The 23,050-nt window shown below is 38.2% G+C and overlaps 1 protein-coding gene across 7 annotated transcripts in view; it reads left to right on the forward strand.

The window, feature by feature from the left end:
- Positions 1 to 23,050, forward strand: part of NFATC2 (nuclear factor of activated T cells 2) — a 215,626-nt gene that overhangs the window by 174,231 nt on the left and 18,345 nt on the right. For 6 of the 7 annotated variants that reach the window (XM_007475733.3, XM_007475728.3, XM_007475726.3 and 3 more), the window contains one exon: positions 13,488 to 19,300. The exons of the other annotated variant lie outside the window; for it this stretch is intronic. In XM_007475733.3, the coding sequence (XP_007475795.1) occupies positions 13,488 to 13,543 (56 nt within the window). In that variant the 3' untranslated portion in view covers positions 13,544 to 19,300. Of the gene's footprint in view, positions 1 to 13,487; positions 19,301 to 23,050 lie in introns of those variants that run through there. 7 annotated transcript variants of the gene reach the window in all.

The following is a 23,050-nucleotide window of genomic DNA, read 5'->3' on the forward strand; positions in this document are numbered from 1 at the left end:
GCACAATTAGGAAGTTCAGACTGCCAGGGGAAAATCATACATGCATCCCAAAGCCAAATAAGAAAGGCTTTAGGATTAGCCTTATGTAAACATGAATAATTCAAGGTTGGCTGTAGGATTCAAGCTACCTTTACTGTAGTGGAAAGAAAACTGGACTGGGAGTCTGGAGACCTGGGTTCCAAGTCTAACTCCATTTCTTACTACTTGTGTGGCTTGAGGCAAATCCTTTCTCCTTCTTGGGCCTCAGTTCCTTCAGCTGCAAAATGACAGACTGGAATAAGCTAATCTCTAAGCTTCTTTACAGTTCTCTATCCTATAATCCTTGGATGAGGTCTCTTACTCATAACTTCCCAAGATTCATTTCACAAGAGGTACCTTGGACTTTTCAAAGATGTTGAAGCCCCTGTGATTAACAATGCATTTCCATGCCCCTGTGATTAACAACTGGCCTTTCAGGGGTAGCTAGATGGCTCAGTGAATAGAAGGCCAAGGTTCAAATCTAACCTGAGACACTTCCTAGCTGTGTGACCCTGGGCAAGTCGCTTAATTTCCCTAGCTCTTGCTGCTCTTCTGCCTGGAAACAAATACTTAATACTGATTCTAAGACAAAAGTTAAGGGTTAAAAAGAGAGGAAGAATTGGCATTTCCTTCAATGGTGACTGCATTGACATACAAATCTCATTCAGTTTAATTCAACCAGTGTGTATCAAGCACCTACTAAGTGCTAAGCACTGGGCTAGCCAGCATAAGAGTAAGACAACAAGAATTTATAAAATTCTTACTGTGTACTGACACTGTGCTGATACTGAAGTTACAAATTAAGACAAAAACAGTCCCTGTCTTCTAGTTCACTTTCCAATGATGGAGATCAGACAGCTCTACAAAGCAGATGAGAGTTCATCAGAGAAGGGAAGGCACTAATGGCTGGACGAACTGGAAAAGTCTATCTGCATAAGCCAGGACTTGAATGAAGTCAGGGAAACTTAGACAGAGATAGAAGACAGTGTTCCTGTTGTTGGCAATAGCCAGTGCAAAGACATGGAGATGGGAGATGGAGTGCCATGTTAGAGGAATAGCAAATAGGCCAAAATCAGACAAAAGAAATTGTTCTTGCCCTCAAGGAGCTTCCATTCTAAATGGGAGTGGCAGGAAGGGAACAAGGAATGCACAAATAAAAATATAAAATTAATGTAATTTGACTTTAGGGGGAATTAAGAAGGTCTCTTAGAGGGAGCTGTCATTTAACTGAGGCTTGAAGGAAGCTGGAGATTGAAAGGAACAGAGGTGAAGAGAGGAGCATATTCCAATTCACAATGGAAAACCCTTACAAGGGCACTGGAGTGGCAGAAGGAATGTAGTACCTGGGGGATATCAAGAAGACCCCTTTGGCTGGAATGTAGAGTGTGCAGAGGTGACTAATGTGAAATCAGTCCAGAGAGATAGATTATATCCAGATACTACAAAAAAACTTTAAATGCGAAGTAGAGGTGTTTTTAACATGGGGCTACAGGTTTAGGGTGCCAATGAAGCTTCTCACACAGGGGAACGGCTGGTCAGGACTGGGATTTTCTAAGAGCTGGAAAACACTTGTAAGTGCTTGAATAATGATTTTTAGATTTAGGGGAACTGGCGTAGTGTTTTTCCTTACACAGTTCTGCAGTCCCCTGTTTTAAGACCAGTATTGACAAGTAGATGAAAAGTTTCCTGGCACTATCTCATTACTAAGTATATTGATCTCATCTAATTGGAATTTTTTGGTCATATAATCTATTAATTAATGAAGGAGCTAACCTGAAAGGAAATCTCTTTGAAAGGAAAAAATAAAAGGGAAATATGTACTGAAAAAAATAATATACACTATAGCCACATTTATTTATTTTTTAAATATATCTATCTGGAAGAAACTTTTTTCCCTAAAAGAAAACAAATTAACTTTGGACCTATATAAATGTAAGACACCATCCAAGTTAGGGGCAACCTAGTTAGGAAAGTGGGAAGGAGCCAAATGTGGCCTAGTCATTTCGCTTTATCCTCTGGTCTCCTTTCTTCACCCCACTCTGAGACTAGCCTTTCACTTTTAACTTCTAGGTTTGCAAATTCCTACTCCCTGGCCTCCACCTTTATCAATTTTCCTCCCCTTCCCACTTCTCCACTCAGTAACACTGAGCTCCAGGTTGCCATCACTGAACAGTAGCCCCAGCATGCCAGAAATGGGACCTTTTGGAAATTCCATACCACCTCTCTCTCTCTAAGGATATTCTCTCCAGTGTTATGGATAAGGCCAGGAGTAGACAATGATCAATCAGATGAGCTTGGTAGGAAAATGTAATAGCAATTGTGCTCAGAAGATGAGCTATCCTGTGCTTCTAAGAGCATGTGTCTAATAGCCACATTTAGGTTTTATAGAAGATTTGGAGAAAGTAGGGGAAGACTGGCATCTCTTTAGATCAGTACAGTAATGTTTCAGAGGAGCACCATGGTTTAAGGCTATTATTTTTAAGCATTTTTAAATGTGAAATAAAAAAGGACTTTCTAAAGTTGAGATTGGTCTCTCAGGTGATCCATATCGTCTTTGAGTCATCCTTTTGTTTGTTTATTTTTTTCTCTAGTGCTATGCAGAAGAGAGATTCTGGTACTCCTTAACTAGGTTTGAGGACTGTTCTGTCTATAGACTGTTGATCTCACTCCAAATCCGGTTAAGATGACAGGAAGAATAGCTTTTGGTGACTGAAAGGCTGGTAATTGCTTTCCCAAGAAAAAAGGCAATCCCTAGATAACTTCATACTCAGCCAAAAACCCATTTCTTTATTTTGAGATTTTTTATTCAACACATTGATAAATCAAGATTTCCAGGTTCTCCCTGGAGTAAGAAGAAAAGACCATGTCCAGTCAGGAAACCCTTCTAAACTAGGTTCCCTTCTACTTTGCTGCCTCCTTTAAAGTGACTTTTTTTTTTAAACCCTTACCTTCCATCTTGGAATCAATACTGTGTATTGGTTCTAAGGCGGAAGAGTGGTAAGGGCTAGGCAATGGGGGTCGAGTGACTTGCCCAGGGTCACACAGCTGGGAAGTGTCTGAGGTCACATTTGAACCCAGGACCTCCCATCTCTAGGTCTGGCTCTCAATCCACTGAGCTACTCAGCTGCCCCCTTTAAAGTCACTTTTTAATCACATTCCTGTCTGACATATGTTCCCTGAATGTGTTGGCTATTTAGCCCCGAATTCAAAGCTCTATACAATTTAGTATTATCCTATGATTCCAAACATTTCATATAGGCTCCTTCTACCTATACTATATCTTAATACCTTAGTTAGATGAAAAATTCATTTAAATGCTTTGCTAGGTACTGTGTTAAACACTGAATACAAATGTTAGCAAAAATAAAATTAGTTCCTGCTCTCAGGGACCTTACATTCTCATGGGGCAGGACAATACAGAAAATGGAGCAGAAAAGGCTGGCTTGTACCTTTCCTTAAAGGGAGGTTCTGAGGAGGAATGCACTTATTAGAGGAGGTGGTTGTAGGAGTGAAAGCATCTCCCATAGTGAGAAGGCTGTTGGGGAATGGTGGAGAAGTTCAGTAAATCGGAGATGAACCTTTTTCTCTTCCCTGAGATGTCCTGAATTGTTCACATTTGTACCTCTGCTCACTTTCCCCCCTATAGCTAGAAAGTCTCTCATCTACTTCCTGCTACATGTTGAACCTAATCTTTAATGGCCAAATTAAATGCCCATTTATTTCCTGCATGCAGCTTTTCCAGATCACCCAAGTTGATAATGACTTTCCAACCTTCCTGCTCTATTGCCTACCTCAGACCTCACATTTTATTATACTGCATAAGTGATTTTTGCATGTCTCCTATCTTTCTACTGGATTAGAAGTTCCATGAGGGCAGGGTTTGGGTCTGATCTGAACCCTATACTCTCTTTGGTGCCTAACCCAGTGAGTGCTCTGAACACCCTAAGCACAAACTAAATGTGAAATTCGAGTTAATTGAACTGGGCTCCAACTTAAATTCTATATCCTTCACTAATTTCATATCTTTACTGGGCTAATTCCATTCTTTTCATATTAACTCTCTAACAAAGAATCATAATAGTTGAGAGGCAGCATAGAAAACAACACTGGATTGGGTGGCAAAAGAACTCGGTGGAAATCCAAGCTTTCTTACCTGTGAGACCTAAGCCAAGTTCCTCCCCCTTTTTTGGCCTTGCTCTCCTCCTCTGTAAAATGAGGAGGTAGGACTTTCACCTTTAAGTCTTATAAGTGAATTAGAAAAATGACTGTCTTTGGTTGTTTTTATGGCATCATGTCCAGGAAGTCCTGGGTATACGCCCATTCCTTTTTCTGGGTATTCTTAGACTAGGTCTCTGTGCTTAAATATTCTCATTTTCTTTGATTCCCTCTCCAAAATTAGTTCATCCTTAGGGGCTTGTAAACTTTGCTTGAGAAAGTAATACCATGTGCTGCACCTAGAATGGACAACTCTCTCAAGCAAGCCTATGTTTCTGACTTAGCCATGAAAGTCAGAAGTTCTCATTCCCCCTAATTGGAAAAAGAACTAAAAATGCAATAAAAAAGCAGAGACAGATGTCCAGGAGGCTGAATTTAGAAGAGGAATAAGTCTTCTCTTCTCCTGCCCTTTGGGAAGAGTGAGCTGGTAAATGTTTTACAACCAGTTCTCTGGGGGAAACATGTACCCATGATACATTTTTTAAGAGTGTAATCTACATTATTAATACTTTTGACATCACTTTCTTAAATCTAGATAAAAAATTAAGCCCTGATTTGTAGCATTTGCCAATTTCCAAGGTATAAATAATCACACTAAAAATTAAAAATTGGCTCTCTTGAATGGAGTTGTGGTGGTTCCAGCTTGCTCCTAGTACAAATTGGCTGTGGATTTATGAGAAAAAATGTTACACAGAAGTTGGTAAAAGAATAGTGTTATAGATCACACCAGTCCTGAAATATATTTATCAATAAGCATTTATTAAGCATCTAGTATGAGCAAGGAAGGACTCATAAATTCCTGTCTCTTTTTTAAAAGTGATTGATCATAAGATCATAGGATTTAAAGGGTACCTAGTCTTACCCCTTCATTTTACATACAAAACAAAACACAACTAAGGCCTTGAGAGGGAAAATGATTTGTCTAAAGTTATACAAGCAGAGCAGCTAGGTGACTCTGTGGATAGAGTCAAGCTTGGAAATGGGAGGTCTTTGGTACAAATCTGGCATTGGACACTTCCTAGCTATGTGACCCTTGGTAAATGATTTAACTCCGTTTGCCTAGCCCTTTCTGCTCATCTTCCCTAGAACCAATACTTAGTATTGATTCTAAGACAGAATATAAGGGTTTTAGGAAAAAAATGAAGATATACAAGCACTTAGTAACTGAATTAAGATTTGAATCCAGGTCATTTGACTTGAAATCCAAGGTCTTAGCCACACTGAGACTCAGGACAATGAACATTTATTTACAATCTTTTACCTATTTATTTTTGGCATAGATACATTTTAAAAAGTTTAAGTTCCAAATTTTCTCTCTCCCACCAATTGAGAAGTCAAGCAATGTGTTATCAATTATATATGTGAAGTCATGCAAAACATATTTCCATTTTAGCCATGTTATAAAAAAGGGCAAGAAAAATAAAGAAAATTACAAAAGTATACTTTAATCTATACTCAGAGCTCATCAGTTCTTTCTCTGGAAGTGGAGAACATTTTCCCTCATGGGTCTTTTGGAATTGTCTTGGATCATTGTCTCAATGAGAATAGCCAAGTGTTTCATAGTTGATCATAGCTACAATATTGTACAGTGTTCTCCTGGTTTCTGAATGAACAGTTATATCCTGGGCGCCTACTCTGTGCAAGGCCCCATGGCTTTACCAGATCACAACTAACCTTCCATTACACTGGGGCTAGCTAGGAAATAGAGGGTTCTTCTTAACTTCCTAGTGTTTGTTCTTTCTAGGCAACCACAAAACTTTAAGTTCTGCCTTAAATCCAATGGGATATATAACTCTAAAAAAGAGAGAGTTGAATTTAGCAGAAAGAAGTAGACCAGTCTAAGACTTAAGTCCTTGCTTCACTTTCTTCATCTGTAGAGATCAGAGTATTGAGAAATAGTTGTGAGGAAAATGCTTCGTAGCTATTAAAATTACAACAGAAAGAATTTGAAAAACAACTTTAAGCAGTTTTTCTAAATTGATTATTGTAATGATCATTCTTACATTGTGGTCTTATTCCTATATTAAAGTTAGGAGAGAAAAATAGAAAATAAAGTCTACAAATTAGAGGAAAAAAGCCTCTTCTCTGTATTTCTGACCCCCATCAAAATCACTCACATAAAAGTCAACCCTCAAAAACCCACCTAGGCAGCATCAAGGCTATAATACTAACCCTAATTATGTTTCAAATGAGATAATATATGTAAGGTGATTAGCAAACCTTAAAATGCTATTTACATGTTAATTACTGTTATCAGTATTTTCCAGCTGAGGAAATAAATGGAGGTTTAGAAAGGTTAAGTGACTTGTCCACAATAACTCAGTTAAGAGTATCAGGATCATGACAGCTTTCTGGACTCTTCAGTCCAAACTTCTTTCTACATCCACAAGGCTACCTATCTTTATTCAAAGAGACTACATTCTTTATCAGGTAGGCAAACCAAATACCTAGAGCCCCAGGGAGTCCAAAGTTGTGCTATATAAAACAACCAGTGTGGCTTAGAGTCAAGAACACTAGTTTAGTAATCACTAGTTTCCTACTTTCAGGTCTGATATCCTGGTGTTGCATGAGTAATCCTTGAATTTTACTTGCTTCATGTAATGTAAGGAGGAATCTATAGCAAAAAAGTAAAATTTCTTATAATTAAAACTGTCCCAAAGGAGAATAGACTGCCTCCAGAGGTCATGAGTTTTCTAAAACCAAGAAAGCTTTGCATGCAGTAGGCACTCATGAAATAGCTATTAGTTCAATAAAACCATTTCTTTGCCTTTGTTGGAGTATGACAAAAAGTCTTGGATTTCAGGTGAAAGGATCTGAATTCAAATATTAGTTCTGTTAGCATAAGCAGAGGCTGGGTGACCATGTTTCAGAGATGCTAAAAAGAGAATTGCTCCTCTAGTAGGAATAAAATTAGGCGATTTTTGAGGTTCTTTTCTCCTCTCTGGGGAGGCACTTCAGAAGACAGGTGCTGGAATGTTAAATGTTATGGATATTTACTGACATTTGCCCAGGACCATAGGGAATGATGGAAAAATACTCTGGTTATTTTGTTTGCTTTTATTAAACCCATACCTTACATCTTAGAGCAATATTAAGTATTGGTTCCAAGGCAGAAGAGTGGTGAGGACCAGACAATTGGAGTTAAGTGACTTCCCAGGGTCACACAACTAGGAAATATCTGAGGTCAAATTTGAACCCAGGACTTTCTATCTCCAGGCTTGACTCTCTATCCACTAAGCCACCTCACTGCCCCTTCACAAAACTCTGAGCAGCCTATAATCTTCTTCTTGCAAAAATAGTTTACTTTTTTGTTTTTCCAAATTAAATTTTATCTTTTTAATTAATGAAAATCTGCCTCTTTTCCTCTTCCACTCCTTGAGAAAAAAGAAAAGCAAAATCCCTCTCAAAAACTTGTATAATCAAAGCAAAATAAATCCCTACTTCTTATAGAAATGTTGATCCTTCCTATAAGGTCTCAGACACTTCCTAGCTGGGTGATGCTAGGCAAGTCACTCAGTCCCAATTGCCTAGTGCTTACTGCTCTTCTGTATTGAAACTGATACTTAGTATTGATTCTAAGATAGAAGTTAAGGTTTTAAAAAAATAATGTTTATCCTTAACTGGAAAGATCCAGAGAAGATGAGCCAAAAGGGGAAAAAAATTAAAAAAGAAGAAACTCAGTACAATTTGGACCAGGGGTTAAGGAAGAAACAATATGATCTAGTGTAGTGATGGCAAACCTTTTAGAAACCTAGTGGCCAAACTGCAACCCTTATGATGTATATGAGCCCCTCACCTTACCCCAGACAGGGGAAGGAGGAAATGCTCCCATTGTGTTGCTGGGCAGAGGGGCAGGAGATGTGAGAAATTTTCTTAGGCATGTTGGAAGAGGGGGAGGGGAGCACCCCCCTCCAGCATGCTCCAGCACACATGCCATAGGTTCGCCAACACGGGTCTAGTGGAAAGACTGGTGTATGTGAGGTCAGAGGACCTGGGTTTAAATCCTTATTCTGCTGCTTTCAACATATGTCACCCTGGGCATGCCACGTTGTCTTCTTTGGATCTCAATTTCCTCACTTGTTAAATGAAGGGATTGGATTAGATAAATTCTAAGGTTCTATTCAGCTCTAAATTCTAAAGCATTGTCTTTGTTTAAGATGTTTAAGTGGCAAAAAGCAGATCCCTGTCACAAATGCCCATTCCACCCCAATTGCATTTGGTGTTTCCTGGATCAGTGGCTATCTCCTGGCCATGATGTAGTCATTTGGATCCTAACAGCTACTGCTGGCCAGGCAAGTTAGGCCAGGCATAGGTTTGCAAAAGTCCCGATTCACATAAGTAGCTGTACCAAATCTCCACATTCATTCAACAAATAGTTGAGGAGCAACTTATAGATGAAAAATTCTGTGTTAGAGGCGGAGGGGAAAGAACAAAGATAATTAAGCCAGAATTCCCATCCTCAAGGAGCTCCCAGTTAAATATAGGGCATGAAAGGGACACACACAACTGCAATATAAATTAGACCCTAAGTGCGTGTAGTTGTATAAATCGAGTACAGCAGGAGCATGAGTCATCTAATTCTCTGCTGATGTAAAGCATCTGTGCTGGCAGGCAAAATTCCTCCCCTTAAATTCCACTACTCAGGGCTACATTTGTAGACTGAGGGGCTGCACTAGCAGCTACTTAGTCAGAGCTGGCCTCTGGAAAGCTGACAACATGGGAGTAGTCAGTACTCACCTTGCCACAAATGTCATGTATGGCTCAGACATCAATCCGTGATTTGGGTACTTAAGACTGCTTGATAATTTGGTATATACAAATATCAGGGAATATTTCATTCTTCATATGTGTATCCTTAGTATATAGCCAAGTGCCTGGCAGATAGCAAATGCTTTATAAGTTCTAAACTTGTTTAGAATGATAGACTTTAGGAACTTGTTGGTTCATTGGTTCTTCTTCCCTCCTAATGATGTCCAGAAGTATGTTCTCCTCAGCCTTGCCAATAAGATGGTCAGGACTAAAGATTTAGGGTTGAGGAAAAAAAAATCTCTTGGAAGAAAGTCACACAGATTGAGATTTACCACTGAATTTACATTAAGCATTTGCATTGCTGCTCAGAGTTGCTGCCAATATTTGAATTCAGGGTAGCATATCACAATTAATCGAGAGGCTGCTTCCCATACTTTTCCTTGAGCCAATCAACCAACAAAAATGAAATCCAAATGGACTCAAACTACCTTCAATCAATGAGCATTTCTTAAGTACCTACTATGTGTCAGGAACTGTTCCAAAGACAAAAGTAAAACAATCTTTGCCCTCAAGGAGTTCAATATATAAACCAAGTGCCTTTTAACCTTTTTCTTATGATCATAGAATCTTAGTGAGAAAAGATCTGAGAAACTATCTACTTTAGCCTAATTATTTTAGCAATTAGGAAACTAAGGTTGAGAAAGGAAATAGATCATAGATCCAGATCATATAACCTTTTTTGTTGTCAGTCATTATAGTGTCTGACTTTGTGACCCTATCTGGAGTTTTCTTGGCAGAGATGCTGGAGTGGTTTGCCATTTCCTTCTCCAGCTCATTTACAGATGAGGAAACTGAGGCAAAGAGTATTAAATGATTCATCCAGGATCACACAGCTAGTAGGTATCTGAGGCCAGATTTGAAATCAAGGTCTTCCTGAATCCAGGCCTGACACTTTATCTTGTATATCACTGAGGTGTCCCATTATATAGCTAAAAAGATGCAGAACAGAAATTCAAACCCATATCCTTTGATTGCAAATCTCATCGGCTTTTCATTCTTCTTGTTTTAAGTTTTATTATAGGAAGCCAATATGTGTAAAACATAATATTTCAAAAAGAAGGTCAACTTTCATTTCATTTGAGGCAGATAAATGCACACTAATTTTGAAAGATTCTCCAAAGACATAAATACCTCACTTCATCTTGTCCACCACAGGTGGTGCCCACTTGTTTTTCAGATGGAAATGACCCTTTTCTACATTATTAACGCCCATTTTTTAAAAACCTCCCTGCTATTTTTAGAAATTTAAGGCTGTGAAAAGTTTCCATTAATGATCTACTCTGCTCATTTCCTGGGTTGAGAAAACAGGAAGCCGTTCACAATCCTGGCTTAAAAGGGCTTAAATGAAACAGGATAAATCTCACCTACTCCTGGCAGCTTGCTTTCACTGTATCTCCCTTTAAGTAACAATAAAAATAATAAATCCACAGCCCTCTGGTCTAGAATGATTTTAGCCAGCTGTCTGTAGACAGCAAGGCACACAAAGAAGGAGCCAGCACTGTTGTTTCCTTCTTTGGTTATTATCTACTTTCGGTAACAGCTTCAGGGCCCTTACCAGATATTCTCTACTGTCCTTGCTAGGACTGAGTAGGAAGTTTGTCTTTGATCGAATACCCAATATGGGCTTCAGTAAACATTTTATGATGAATTGATCCTTCCCTGTAGTATCCTTACCTCTGCATTCCATGGACAAGTCACACCAGTTCTCTGAGCCCTAATCTCTTCTTCTGTAATATGGGGGCAATGACACTTACACAGCCTATCCCTGTGGGTTGGTCTGAGAATCAAATGAGATTATGAAAATAGCAGGAATGTTTTTTAAAGTGCTAGACCAGTGTAAGAATATCTTCTGGGGTCAACAAAAAAACAAAACACCAAAATCTTGCTTCCTTTTTCTTCCCATCAGTCCTTAGAGGGGTTCATTTGATGTGCAGGGTCCTCAGCTAGGTACTAAGAGAGATACACAGGAAAATAAGACCTTGTCTCTGCCCTCAAGAAGCTTACAGTCCAGTTTAAATAATAGCAACAGCTTCATATTTCAATTTCAGCTCAGGTCCAAGTCCTAGAGGAAAGCTATTGCTATAAATTTCGTTTCTTCATCTGTAAGATGAAAAAGTTAGAGTAGAGCTGGAAGGCAACTAGGTGCCAAAATGGATAGAACTTCAGGCCTGGAGTCAGAAAGATTCATCTTCATGAATTCAAATCTGGCCTCAGATACTTACTAGCTGTGTGACCCTGGGCAAGTCATTTAATCCTGTTTCAGTTTCCTCATCTGTAAAATGAGCTAGAGAAGGAAATGACAAACCACTCCAGTATCCCTGGCAAGAAAACTCCAAATGGGGCCACAAAGAATAGATAACCTTTGAGGTCACTTCTAGCTTAAGATCTACAACCCTATGAAAAGCAAAGATGCTATAGTTCTCAAGTGGATAATTTTTGTCTTTGATTCTCTTGTGATAGATCTAGAATAGAACTTCAAAATCAATATTATATGTATTCAAATATATTTATATATACATATATAATTCATTTCAAGGAAATGCATGGTGGGCCAAAGGCTAAACAAAGATGTTATGGTCTAGGATAGTCCAGTTCACCTTCTAGAAAAAAACATGATAATAGTAAACATTCATGGAGTACTGCCCTCATGGTAATTCTATAGATATCATAGATGGTTTGGGGATTATCATCCCCATTTTATAGATGATGAAGTTGAGACACAGAGAGGTCTTAAAGCTGGCAAATGGTAGAGCTGGGACTTGAATACAAATCAGATGCCTAGGCTAATGGGTTTTTCCACTACACCATTGAGTTGCTTATAATAAAATGGTATTGCAATACTTGAAAGAAATTCTCACGTTTAGTTTCTGTGTTGAGTTTCCTAAGAGATTTGACTGCCTCCTACTCTACAGCCCCATTCTGCATAGGGTAATAAAAAGTGTGCTGCTGGTTTGCTTGATTGACTGATTGAATCAGATGCCAGCTGGATCACTTACTACCTGTGTGATCTAAAGCAAGTCCCTCAGCATGAGGAGATTGAATTTGATGGTCCTTGAGGTCCCTTTAGATTCTACATCCTGGGATCCTACAGTTATATACAGAGCTTCTAACATTCATTCATTATAGCTTACTTGGTATAAGTGAAATCATAAGATCCAAGAACTCACTTCTTTAGGGACCTAGTGATCTTTTAGGGAAGCTCACAAAGAAATCCACACCTTGGCTTGTGATACTATGCTTGTAATTTTCTTCAGTAAGAGGCTTATTGAGTGGGGCAGGTGGTTGACTCAGTGGATGGAGAGCCAGGCTGGAGATGGAAGGTCCTGAGTTCAAATGTGGCCTCAAACACTTACTAGTTGTACAACCTTGGGCAAGTCACTTAACCTCATTTGCCCAGCCCTTGGTACTCTTGATTCTAAGACAGAAGGTAAAGGTTTTTTTTTGTTTTTGTTTTTTAAAGAGAGAGACTTATTGAATGTTTCATTTCTGAATGCTATGATGTCTTTCTTGTAAAGGATCTTTTTTAGACTGTGAGAATTCTGTTTTGTGCCAGCTAGTATCTGTTTAAATATTTCCCTTTTAAAAATGAAGAGTCAAAGCTTACTTTGTACCCTGAATTGTCCTATCATAATGTGCCATAATCATGACATAATCACTGTGAACTTCTTGATGTTAGAGATTATCTTTTGCCTTTCCCCCACTTAGCACAGTGCCTTGCACATAACAGACATTTAATACATGTTGATTGAGGCAGTTAAGTGGTATGATGGATAGTGTGCCAAGCATAGAGTCAGGAAGACTCCTTTTCCTGAGTTCAAATCTGGCCTCAGACATTGACCAGTTTTGTGACCCTGGGCAAGTCACTTTACCCTGTTTGCCTCAATTTCTTCATCTTTAAAATGTGTTGGAGAAGGAAATGGCAAACTACTCCAGTATCTCTGCCAAGAAAACCCCAAATAGGGTCATGAAGAGTCAAACATGACTGAAAACAATTGAATGGCAAAATGTTGATTGACTGCCCTATTTAGTATTTATTTTTATATTTATGTGGGAATGACAATTTGATGCCTTGTAGAGAAAGTAAAAATATGTGTTTGGTGAAAGAGAATTATAGCCAGAGGAAACTGTTAGCTTATTTTAAAAATGCTACGTTGTCAAATTCACTTTGTTTCTGCAAAGAACTTTTGGCATTATTGTTAACATTTACATTAACCCACTAATGAGCTAATGGAGACACTTATTGGCATTACCAGACAAGAAGTACGGTACCAGGAGGAAGTCCTATGTTGAAAGGATGTCAAATATGTAACTTTAATGGGGAAAAAAGTTTTTGAAATGCAGAAACTTCAAGGTACTGTTTTAAATTATAGAAAGTAACCTGATCCATTGTATCTGTATCCTCTCATTCCCTCCTACTCTCTCTTTCTCTCTCTCTTATTTTGTAGTTAATGAAATTATCAGGAAGGAATTTTCTGGATTTCCTGCCAAAAATCAGACGTAGAAGAAGTGATTAGCAAGACAACATTTATTGAATGCTTCCGTAACTGGCCTCTTGGACCCTTCTACTGCCCCTACCTACCACCTTCTGTTTCCTTTACTATTCATCTCAAGGCCTGGATTCAACATGACGAACAATGTATTGGCATAAAGCTGACTTTCTTGATTAAGGAGCTCACCACCTTTCTCTGTAAACATCAGAAGGGACAGTCTTCCTTCCCCCCACCCCCCCAAAGATCATTTTGTTTGACCTTAATCATGTATCAACCACATACTGTGTTGCCTGCTGAAAAAAAAAAAAGAATGAAAAGAATAATGAAAACACCCTACTGGAATTCTACGCTGAAGCAAGTGACATTAGCCGGGACAGAGAGCGGGAGGGATGAGGAAAAGGGAAAATGGAGAAAGCATGCACTTTGACGAAAAATTAAACCCCAGCACTTCCATTCATTTTTCTAGGCAGAGCTCATGTGCCTTTTGAAGGAAAGGAGTGCTGAGAACACCCAACCCAAAGGAAAATGGTTAAAGTTTCCAGCACCACAACCTGAAGAAATCCAAAGCACTGGGGGAAAATGGAGAAGATGGAACTTGACTATTCTTTCATAGGGTTGCTCTATTCCCTATATATATAGGGAATATATATATATATTCCCTATATTCCCTATTGGGGGCTATCCAAAGTTTATTTTTCATTTTCTCATTCTGGAGTGATACTGTCTGACCAACATGAAGGCCCCTATTGGACATTATTGGTTTCAAGGTGTGCCATTTGTAAATGTTCATTATATATATTCTTTTTTTTTTTTTTGCTTCTCAAGCCAACAAGAAATTAGAGACTGAATATTCTTGACTGCCTGATCAGTAACCCATGCATGAAGTCTGGTGCTAACATGTAGTTTTACTATACAGGAGAATGTTAACTGAATTAAATAGGCTACACATAGTATTTCTCTCTCATCTGCAGTTTTACATCTTATTGGCTTTCAAGTACTTGCTCATCATTTTATCAGTGAGATTGCTTTTCCACAAGGTAGTAAAGATGTCAAGCATGTGCAATGAATATTGAGTCCTGTGGAAGGGTTAAGACAACATGGGTTAATAGTGAGAAAAAAGGAAATAAAAAAGGAAATATTTTATTAATTAAGATGATACTGAATAAGACAATTAATATCTTTAAGTGCCTTTATAGGTTTTTTGTTATTGTTGTTTTGTTTTTGTTTTTGTTTCATCAAGAGGTTCAAAACCTTTCCTGTAAAGTATGAAATAGCTAAACTTCCTGAATTACAAGGCAGAGTTGACAGTACTACATGGCTCCAAATTCACAGCCAGAGAAGGGTGACTCCTGTCATGGGCCATGACAGTTGTTCTCCAAGAGAAAACTTGATACGTTTGTGCCCTGATTCTTTATCCATTGAAGGAAATCCTCCCCCTAGCAGAGAGGTCAGAGTAATCAAATGCCAGTAACATTCTTGTACCCATCAATTTTTCCTAACTTTTAGGCCATTGGAGTCAGATAGTATATTCTTAGTCCTAAGAAATGCAAACTGCAATTCATTTTGGTACAGACCCTACAGGTTAGTTTGTCTCCCTCCTCTGTGATTCTTCAGTAATAAACAGATGGATTGGCATACTTATGTGGAAAAGCCAAAGCCTTGGCTTCAGGGACCTTACATCTAGATACTGACTCCATTCTTTCATGTAAACCTGCAACCAACAGCTTTGGGGAATGTCAGTTCAGAGAAGCATCAAGGGAAGAGTGGAAGGGATTCCAACTGAGGGTGGAAGCTGGACACCAGTTCCAGCTTAGCCACTAACTTGTGTAACTTTGGACAGGTTACTCCCCCTTTGGAGGTCTCAGTTTCCTCATCTGTAAAATAAGGAGGTTGAAGTAGATGATCTCATGCTAATAGTTTATGATTCTAATATTGTTAGCAATTGAAGAAAGACCCAAAGCCCTAGAATTATGTGCATAGTAAGTTTACTGGTGTTTTGACCTGAATTCATTTTAAGCTACTCTTAAACTGGAAAGCCCAGTTTGTTTGTTTGTTTGTTTTTTAAAGCTGCATTCACTGCTTAACAAGGAAATCTTCTTGTGGGAGAAAAACCAGTCAAATCAAAATTCTTTGGCTTGAATTTTCTTTGCAATGAAAAGCAATTTGTAAAGAAGAATTGTTTACTGCCATTGAACATGCAGTAACAATGGTGCCATGTAAATAGCTTCCCCAGATCGTGCAGTTTCTGTAGATCTGAGCCCACATAATAAGTGCTTGACAAAGTCTATTTTTCATGAAGTAGAGCTGGTTGTATCTCAGAAAGACATAAAAATTGTGCTTGGAATGCTGCTACGGCCAGTTATTTTCAGAGGATACCTGTAGATAGACACTTCTGCAATGTTAATTCAAGTAGCAGTCAAATCAAGCATCAGGCTTTGAGTTGGACCCGATGGCCTCTAAGGTTGCTTTCCAATGAGATACTCAAATGTGAGAATTCTTAAGTACTCTTCAAAGATGATCAAGGAGCTGGCTTCTCAGACTAGTTTGCCATGTCAGAGACCCAGGGGAGAGTTCATTGGTGACAGTGTCAGAGACAGATGATCAGCCTCACCATTGCATTCATTTCCAAGCATGCTATTTCTATTGGTAAACCCCAAAGTTCATCTCTCGAGTTTCTGAGAACAGACCTTGATGGGACTTATTTCCCTTCCATATTTTATTAGAATAATGTCTCTATGCAGGCCTGTTACCAGAAGGATAAATCATACAGTCCTTTAGAGTCAGCCTTACCTAATAATAGAAAGCTTTGCTTACATATAACCATACAATCAATATTTATAGTTTTTCCAGCATCAATGGGGATCCCAAGTTGAATATATAATTTCCTCTCTTTTAAACCAAATAAGAGCATTAAGAAATATAACAATGCTATAATGCTTCCAATTATGTTAAATTATTCATGTTTTTGCCACTCAGTGTTTCTCATGATAACATTAATACCCAAAGAAATCTCTCTGTAGAAATGGGAGGTTCACCTTGGAAGAGTTCATAGAATTTGGTGAGTAATCCCTTCTCACTTTATTTGGACAATCGCCACAGTTGTACAGGAGGGAATTCTCTTTTTCCTCAGTTATCTAAATGTTGTACCAAAGTGCCTTCCTGTCATTGTAGAAAAGTCTCTCAACTTCATTGTCCACAAGGTGAATAAGACTAATGCATTTTCCATCAATCTTGTATCATGCTCACAAAACAGGGCTTTGAGGGTGACCAAAGATTCTTGTCTGTCTCTTTCTCTGTTTTCAGAAAATTATTCCCTCTTTTCTCCAATGTAAACTTAGCCACAGATTTCAGAATGGGCTTCCATAAACAATTATACCAAACACTTAACTACAGGAAACATAACTATCGGTCATAAGACATAAACAGGCAGAAAAAAGGTGGAATAGGGACTGACAGTTATCAGGAAAGTAGTGTCAGATACAAATGATAGAAGGAAAATTTGCCAAGAGAGTAATTGTTCATAAAATATTTTCAGTGCAGAAAGAAGTAGCTGAACTCAGAATGAACAGACTGTAGGACCTGAACAACAGAATGGGAGGGGTCTATTGCATGTGGATAGAAAGAATGTAGTCAAGTCAGGGTTTGCACTCGCTTTATCAGACCTTGTAAATATGTAATCACTTCCATTCTTCTGATAGAAATGTATCATTTTTCTGAATGTAGGATATTTCCAAAGATAGCACTATTATTCTGTATTATATAAAAATGCTGCTGCTTGATAATATATCTAAAACAGTTCCCCAAATTAGCCAGCATGTTATTAAATTTTTATTTTGTTATCTGTATTTTTTTTTAAGTTCCTGTGCCTTCATCTGCCCCTTTCCCCCAATAGTATACCCCTTTTGGGTTAGAAATATTTATAAATGGTTGGAGATTTATCAAGTGTCTTATTTTTTCTACATAGTTGTTGGTGAATTTTTTCCTATGAGAAAAAGTGTTGATTATTGGATAAATATTCCAAATGATCAAAGTCTAATTTTCAGGCATTACCCCCTCTCTCTTCTGGAAGAGAGCATTTTTGCAGAAAGTAGGAGAATACATTGGACAGCAGCTATTTTGTCTTTATGTATGATGCTAAATTCAGCCTGGGATTAAGTTGTCATCATGACCTCAGCTGTTTGGAGGTTTACTTCCAGTTCTCAGAAAGACTATGTCAACAGTAGGGTGAATATTTTGTGTTCTCTTGTAGTAGAGAAAACTATATTTACAAAGTGTCTACATTTGGAAGGGAAAAAACCCCAAACAACCTGGGGTAGGATGTAGGCTTAATACTGCAATTTTCAGAATGGTTTTGAGAGAGTTAAAAAAAAAAAAAGGCTTAACTGGAGTAAGCCAGGGGCTTGACTGAGCATGAGCTGCTGGTGTAGACAATTGAAATAGACCACTGGGATGTCCAAAGCTTTCCTGGTGTAGATATAACTTAGAAGGACTAACTGTGTTAGTCCTCTGTAAGGGACAGGGGATAATTTATATTGGTCTCGCTGACCTGGATTTTACAAAGTGAATTTTACAAAAATTCTTTTGAAACTGAGGCACTGGGCAGTTCAGGAACTGTTGAGTCTTGGCATTAATAATACTTAATCTTTTTTGCAGGACTGGGGTGAGGCTGAATTTATCTCTTTTTTGAATTGAAAAGTACTTTATAAGTGCTTTGAAAGTAAATCATAGTTCCCCTTAAAATCTCTTTATACAATCCAAATTTGTAAGGGGTGCCTTGTATATTCCCTGACATTCCAGACCTTCCCTGATACCAAAAGATTCTTGTCTATGGCCCTCTTTTTCAGGTGAAAAAAAAAAGAAACCCCAAATCTCAAGATTTTGATTCCATTACAGGCCTTCCATGTTATGTGCCACAGACCCAAATTAGTCAATATTCATGGAATATTTTCATCTGCAAATACTCGAAAAAAACATAGTCAGGCTGTTAATATTCTACGATTCCAATTTTAGTAGTGAATCCCCGAAACTGTTTTCCTCTTTTTGGATCACAGGAGACCTAAGCTTGGTAATGTCATCAGTCTTTTCTTAAGCAGCAGTGTGAACTGTGCTTGTGTAACCCTCCTCTCCATCCCACCTCGTTCACTTGTGCCTAGTCAACTTTACAGCAAATGAAGAAACAAAGCTACTGGATGGTTGTGGAAATAGGTCCAAGAGGCTACTGAAATTCTCCTGAGGACATCTGACGTTTACCCAGGGCTTGACCATCCCCTTCCTTTCTTGGCCAGACAAGACAACATCCAACCTAGCTGTTTAAGTGGTTTGGTTTTGACCAGAATGATACTATTTGTATACTAGGACTGGCCACCACGGATGGTATAGTGATGTATCAATGCTGACAAGCAAAAGATCTGAATTTTAATATCAGAGCTGTTGTCCAAGGGGGTTTCTTATCCTGTGGCCTGCATAGCAGCTTCCACCTACCCCAGTTTAATCATAGGTAAAAACCATTCTCACTTGGGACCTACCAAGTAACAGCCCCAGTGGATACATTTAACAATGGTCTTCTAGTAGGTCTTTATAAAAGAGGTGCCTCTTGAAGTACTACGGTTTGGAAAATGATAACTTTTCAAAGGGGTTCCAATCTGCCACATTCCTATGCAAAACATTTTTAACCTCCAATATAATGTAGTTTATTTTTGCTATCTGTAAAATATTTTTATATAGCTTGTATTGTGATAGTTTGGCAATAAAACAAAAGATAACAGCTATTATGAGTCGTCTGTGCATTTCTCTCTCTCTCTCTTTCTCTCTCTCTCTCTCTCTCTCTGTCTCCCCCACCATCTCTTTTTCCTTTTTGCGGCCCAACTCAGAACAAGACTCTAACTTCTGAGCTGATATCAGGTTGATATTGGAAAAGAAGTGACCAATGGTGTTTTGATGTATTCATCCCTGTCTTAAAATTTGGCAGTTTTATCCTTATGATGGAGGATAAATTCCACCTCAAGCCAGGCTTATTCTGCATTTTTTAATCTTCTAGATGACTTCAATGAACTTTTGGAGGTTTCTACACTTCTGAAGATGGCATTGCCCTTCTTGGAGAAATGGTGACAGCAATGATGGCATTGGCCAAGTTTCAGTCACCACCATAGAGTTTTAGAAAAGGCATCTAGTCCAATACCTACAAAAAGCATGGATCCCATAGAAGTAATTTTAGCCTATACTCAAAAAAATACTTCTAGAGTGATAGGAAATTCACTAAGGATAACAAACATCTACAAGGTGCTTGAAGACTTACAAAGCACTTTATAAATATGCTATTATCACCATTTTACAGATGAAGGAACTGAAGCAATTAAGTGACTTGCTCAGCATCATGTAATTAGTACGAGTCTGAGGCCAGATTTAATCTTGGTTCTTTCTGACTCCAGGTTAACCTAGTTTGAAGGCAGGGCATTCCACTTTTGGAAAGTTCTAATTGTTTGTAGTTTTTTCTTAATGTGCTCATTATTATACCCAAATAATGTCCCTCTCTAATTTCCATACATTGGTCCTGAAGTCCAACAGTACACAACAGCCTTTTTGTCTGGCTGAATTGCTGTTTTCACACAGCTGCCAACATTGAGGCAGAATGGTGAATTAGAAAGTGAATTGGAGGACCAGGATTCAAATCATGACTCTTCTCTATACTCCCTTTCTGAATTTCGGCAAGTCTCTTAACCTGAGCTTTCGTTTCCTCACCTGCAAAATGAGAATGTTGAACAACATGACCTCTAAGATATCTTTTAATCTGAGCCCTTTAATCTTATGGCCTGTAGTTGGCCTTGGACTTTAAATAACATTTAGACCACTTAGCTCAGTTGTAAAGTATGGAATTGAAATCATGAATTGGAATTGCAGCCTCCCTACTCTCACCCAAATGAGCCAGTCAACTTTGAATGGGAAAAAAAAAGTTCTTTTCTATTGCTACAGAGTACACCTTAGCCCTTCACAAATCCTTCCATTTTATTTCTGGAAAAGGCCTGTGAGATTATGTGATATAATCCCATCATTTGTTAGATGTGGAAACCAAGACTTGGAGTAGGGTAGCAATTTCTTCAAGGTCACAAATCTCTGCTTTTTTGGCCACAAGAGGCATATGATGAGACGGTCTTTCTAGATGAAAAGATATGAATCAATTGCAAATGTCATCACACTGTGTCTGTGTGTAACCTTTGCCTACTATTGGGCATTGCACTTAGCATTTTGGTTTGGATCTATGATTTAATCAAAGTAGGGAATTCTATCATGCTATCTCCAAGAGTGTAGATGAAGTGACCCATTTTAGAAAGCTGCCTACACAATGAGACATTAAATAACATTAAGACTTGCCAAGAGTCACATAGCTGGGATGTGTTAGAGGTAGGACTTGAATCTAGGTCTTTCCAATACTACTTCTAATATGCCACATTGTTTCTCATTAAATTTAGTAGATACTGAAACATTTGTTGAATTCAGTTAAGTTCGAATATTTCTTAAGCACCAACTTTCTGTGTCGGACACTGTGCTAAACCCTGGTAGTACAAATATGAAAAAAGACAATCCCTGCTCTCATAGTTCTTGAAATTTAATAGCATGAAAGGAACCTGAAAAATGTGTGTGTGTGTGTGTGTATGTGCGTGTGTGTGTTGGGGAGGAGGGTTAAGAGGAGCAGAAACAGGGTTTATGATATTCCATGGAATTGAAACTGAGCTGAGCTGCTGCTGAAAAATGTGGAATTACTTGGAAAAATCTGAAACTTTAGTCTTCTAAAAAGGAAAGTTTAGGGTGGTGGGGAAGGTGGGAGGAATTTTACCACTCTGCTCTCCAGTATTACAGCCAGAGGACAGAAGCAACTGAGGGAGTTGAGAAGAATGTTGAGAATCAAAAATATGAGTCCATTCACTTAGTGATGAGATTTCAGGTGATTATCTTACCCTGGACGAGGCATGATTTCTTTAGACTCAAAATTGAGTAGAGCCGCTGCTGGAAAAAGGAGAGCATTCTGAGAACCTTCTACAAGGAGAATTCATCCCCATTAAAGAAAGTAATTTACAGTAGGTGGTGGCAAGCCTATTTAAGTCTTCAAAATGTGGTTGTTTTTCAGAAACCAACCCCCAAATAATAATGTTACTAGAGAATCTCAGCCCCAGATCACTTTAGAAACATCATGTGATTCCTATGAGGTAGGAAGTGAAATTATTATTATCCCTCCTCTCTAGGTGAGAAAACTGAGGGTCAGAAAGAGCCAAGACGCAAATCTAGGACTTCTGAGGTCAGTTTCAGACCTTTTGCCACTAAACCACATCCTGCCTCAATATTTATGCCTAAAAAGTTGAATTATTCCACCAGAATACAGTGTGGTATCTTCATTGAGGAAATCCTTTTGCCAAATCCTAGTCTCCAGGCCAAATCTTAATCCCAAATTCCAAAATCAAAAAAACTTCTTTTTGCCATTTAACCTATAGTCTAGGCCAGATAGAATTAGATCTTGCAAAGTCCTAATATCCTCTAGTTATTCTGATCAAAGAGAAATTGAAATGAAAACAATCCAGAGTGTCACTCTATACTCACCAAGTTAACAGAAATGCGAAAACTCATTTTTGGAGGGCCTCAGAGAAGGAAGGCACATGGATTCATTGGGGTCAATACCTATTAAGGAAAACAATTTGAGATTATGCAAGAAAATTCAAGAAATTGTTCAAATCCAGAGAAGAGACCATAGAACATAAGAGGTGGAAGGGACTTCAGAACTGAGAACAGTAGAACAGGAAGAAATCTTAAAATATGACCTCCTATAGCTAGAAAGAACCAGTGGAAGTAATCTCACATTTCTGTGGCACTTTAATGTTGGTGAAGTGTTTTGTTTGCAATAACCCTGTAAAGTAGGGAGTACGAGAATCAGTATCCCCATTCTACAGTTGGAGGAATAAGAAGGGATGCATACATAAAAAATATTCAGAGCAGTGTTATTGGTGATGATAAAGTTCCAGAAATAAAAAGATCAGAAAAATGGATGAGAAACTATGATATGGCAATGTAATGAAATATTATTGTTCTGAAAGAAAAACTATATGAAGAATTTAGAAGAATATGGAAAGACTTGTCTGAAGTAATACAGTGAACAGCACTTAAATATCAATATAGCAATGATAAAATCGTGCAAATAAAGTCAACAATGAAAGACAAAATTCTAATTAAATACAGGTTAGCATCGGTACTATACTCTCAGTTAAAGGACACATCTCCTTCCTGCTAACAATCTATCAACTAATACTTTGGGGGAATACAGGTTTGTTTAGGAATCAATTTCATTATCATCTCCATGCAGATGATTCCCAGCTTTATACATAGTAATCTGTCTCCTGTATATCAGTCTAGCATCAAAGATGAAAGCTACATCATGATGGGAGAATCGACAGTTGATTGCATATGGAGGAGCAAGGGAGAAGGAAGAGTCAGAATGATTCCAAATTTTAGAACCAGGATTGATTGTAAGGATG

The sequence above is a fragment of the Monodelphis domestica genome, chromosome 1, assembly GCF_027887165.1.
Source record: "Monodelphis domestica isolate mMonDom1 chromosome 1, mMonDom1.pri, whole genome shotgun sequence".
NCBI lineage: Eukaryota > Metazoa > Chordata > Mammalia > Didelphimorphia > Didelphidae > Monodelphis > Monodelphis domestica.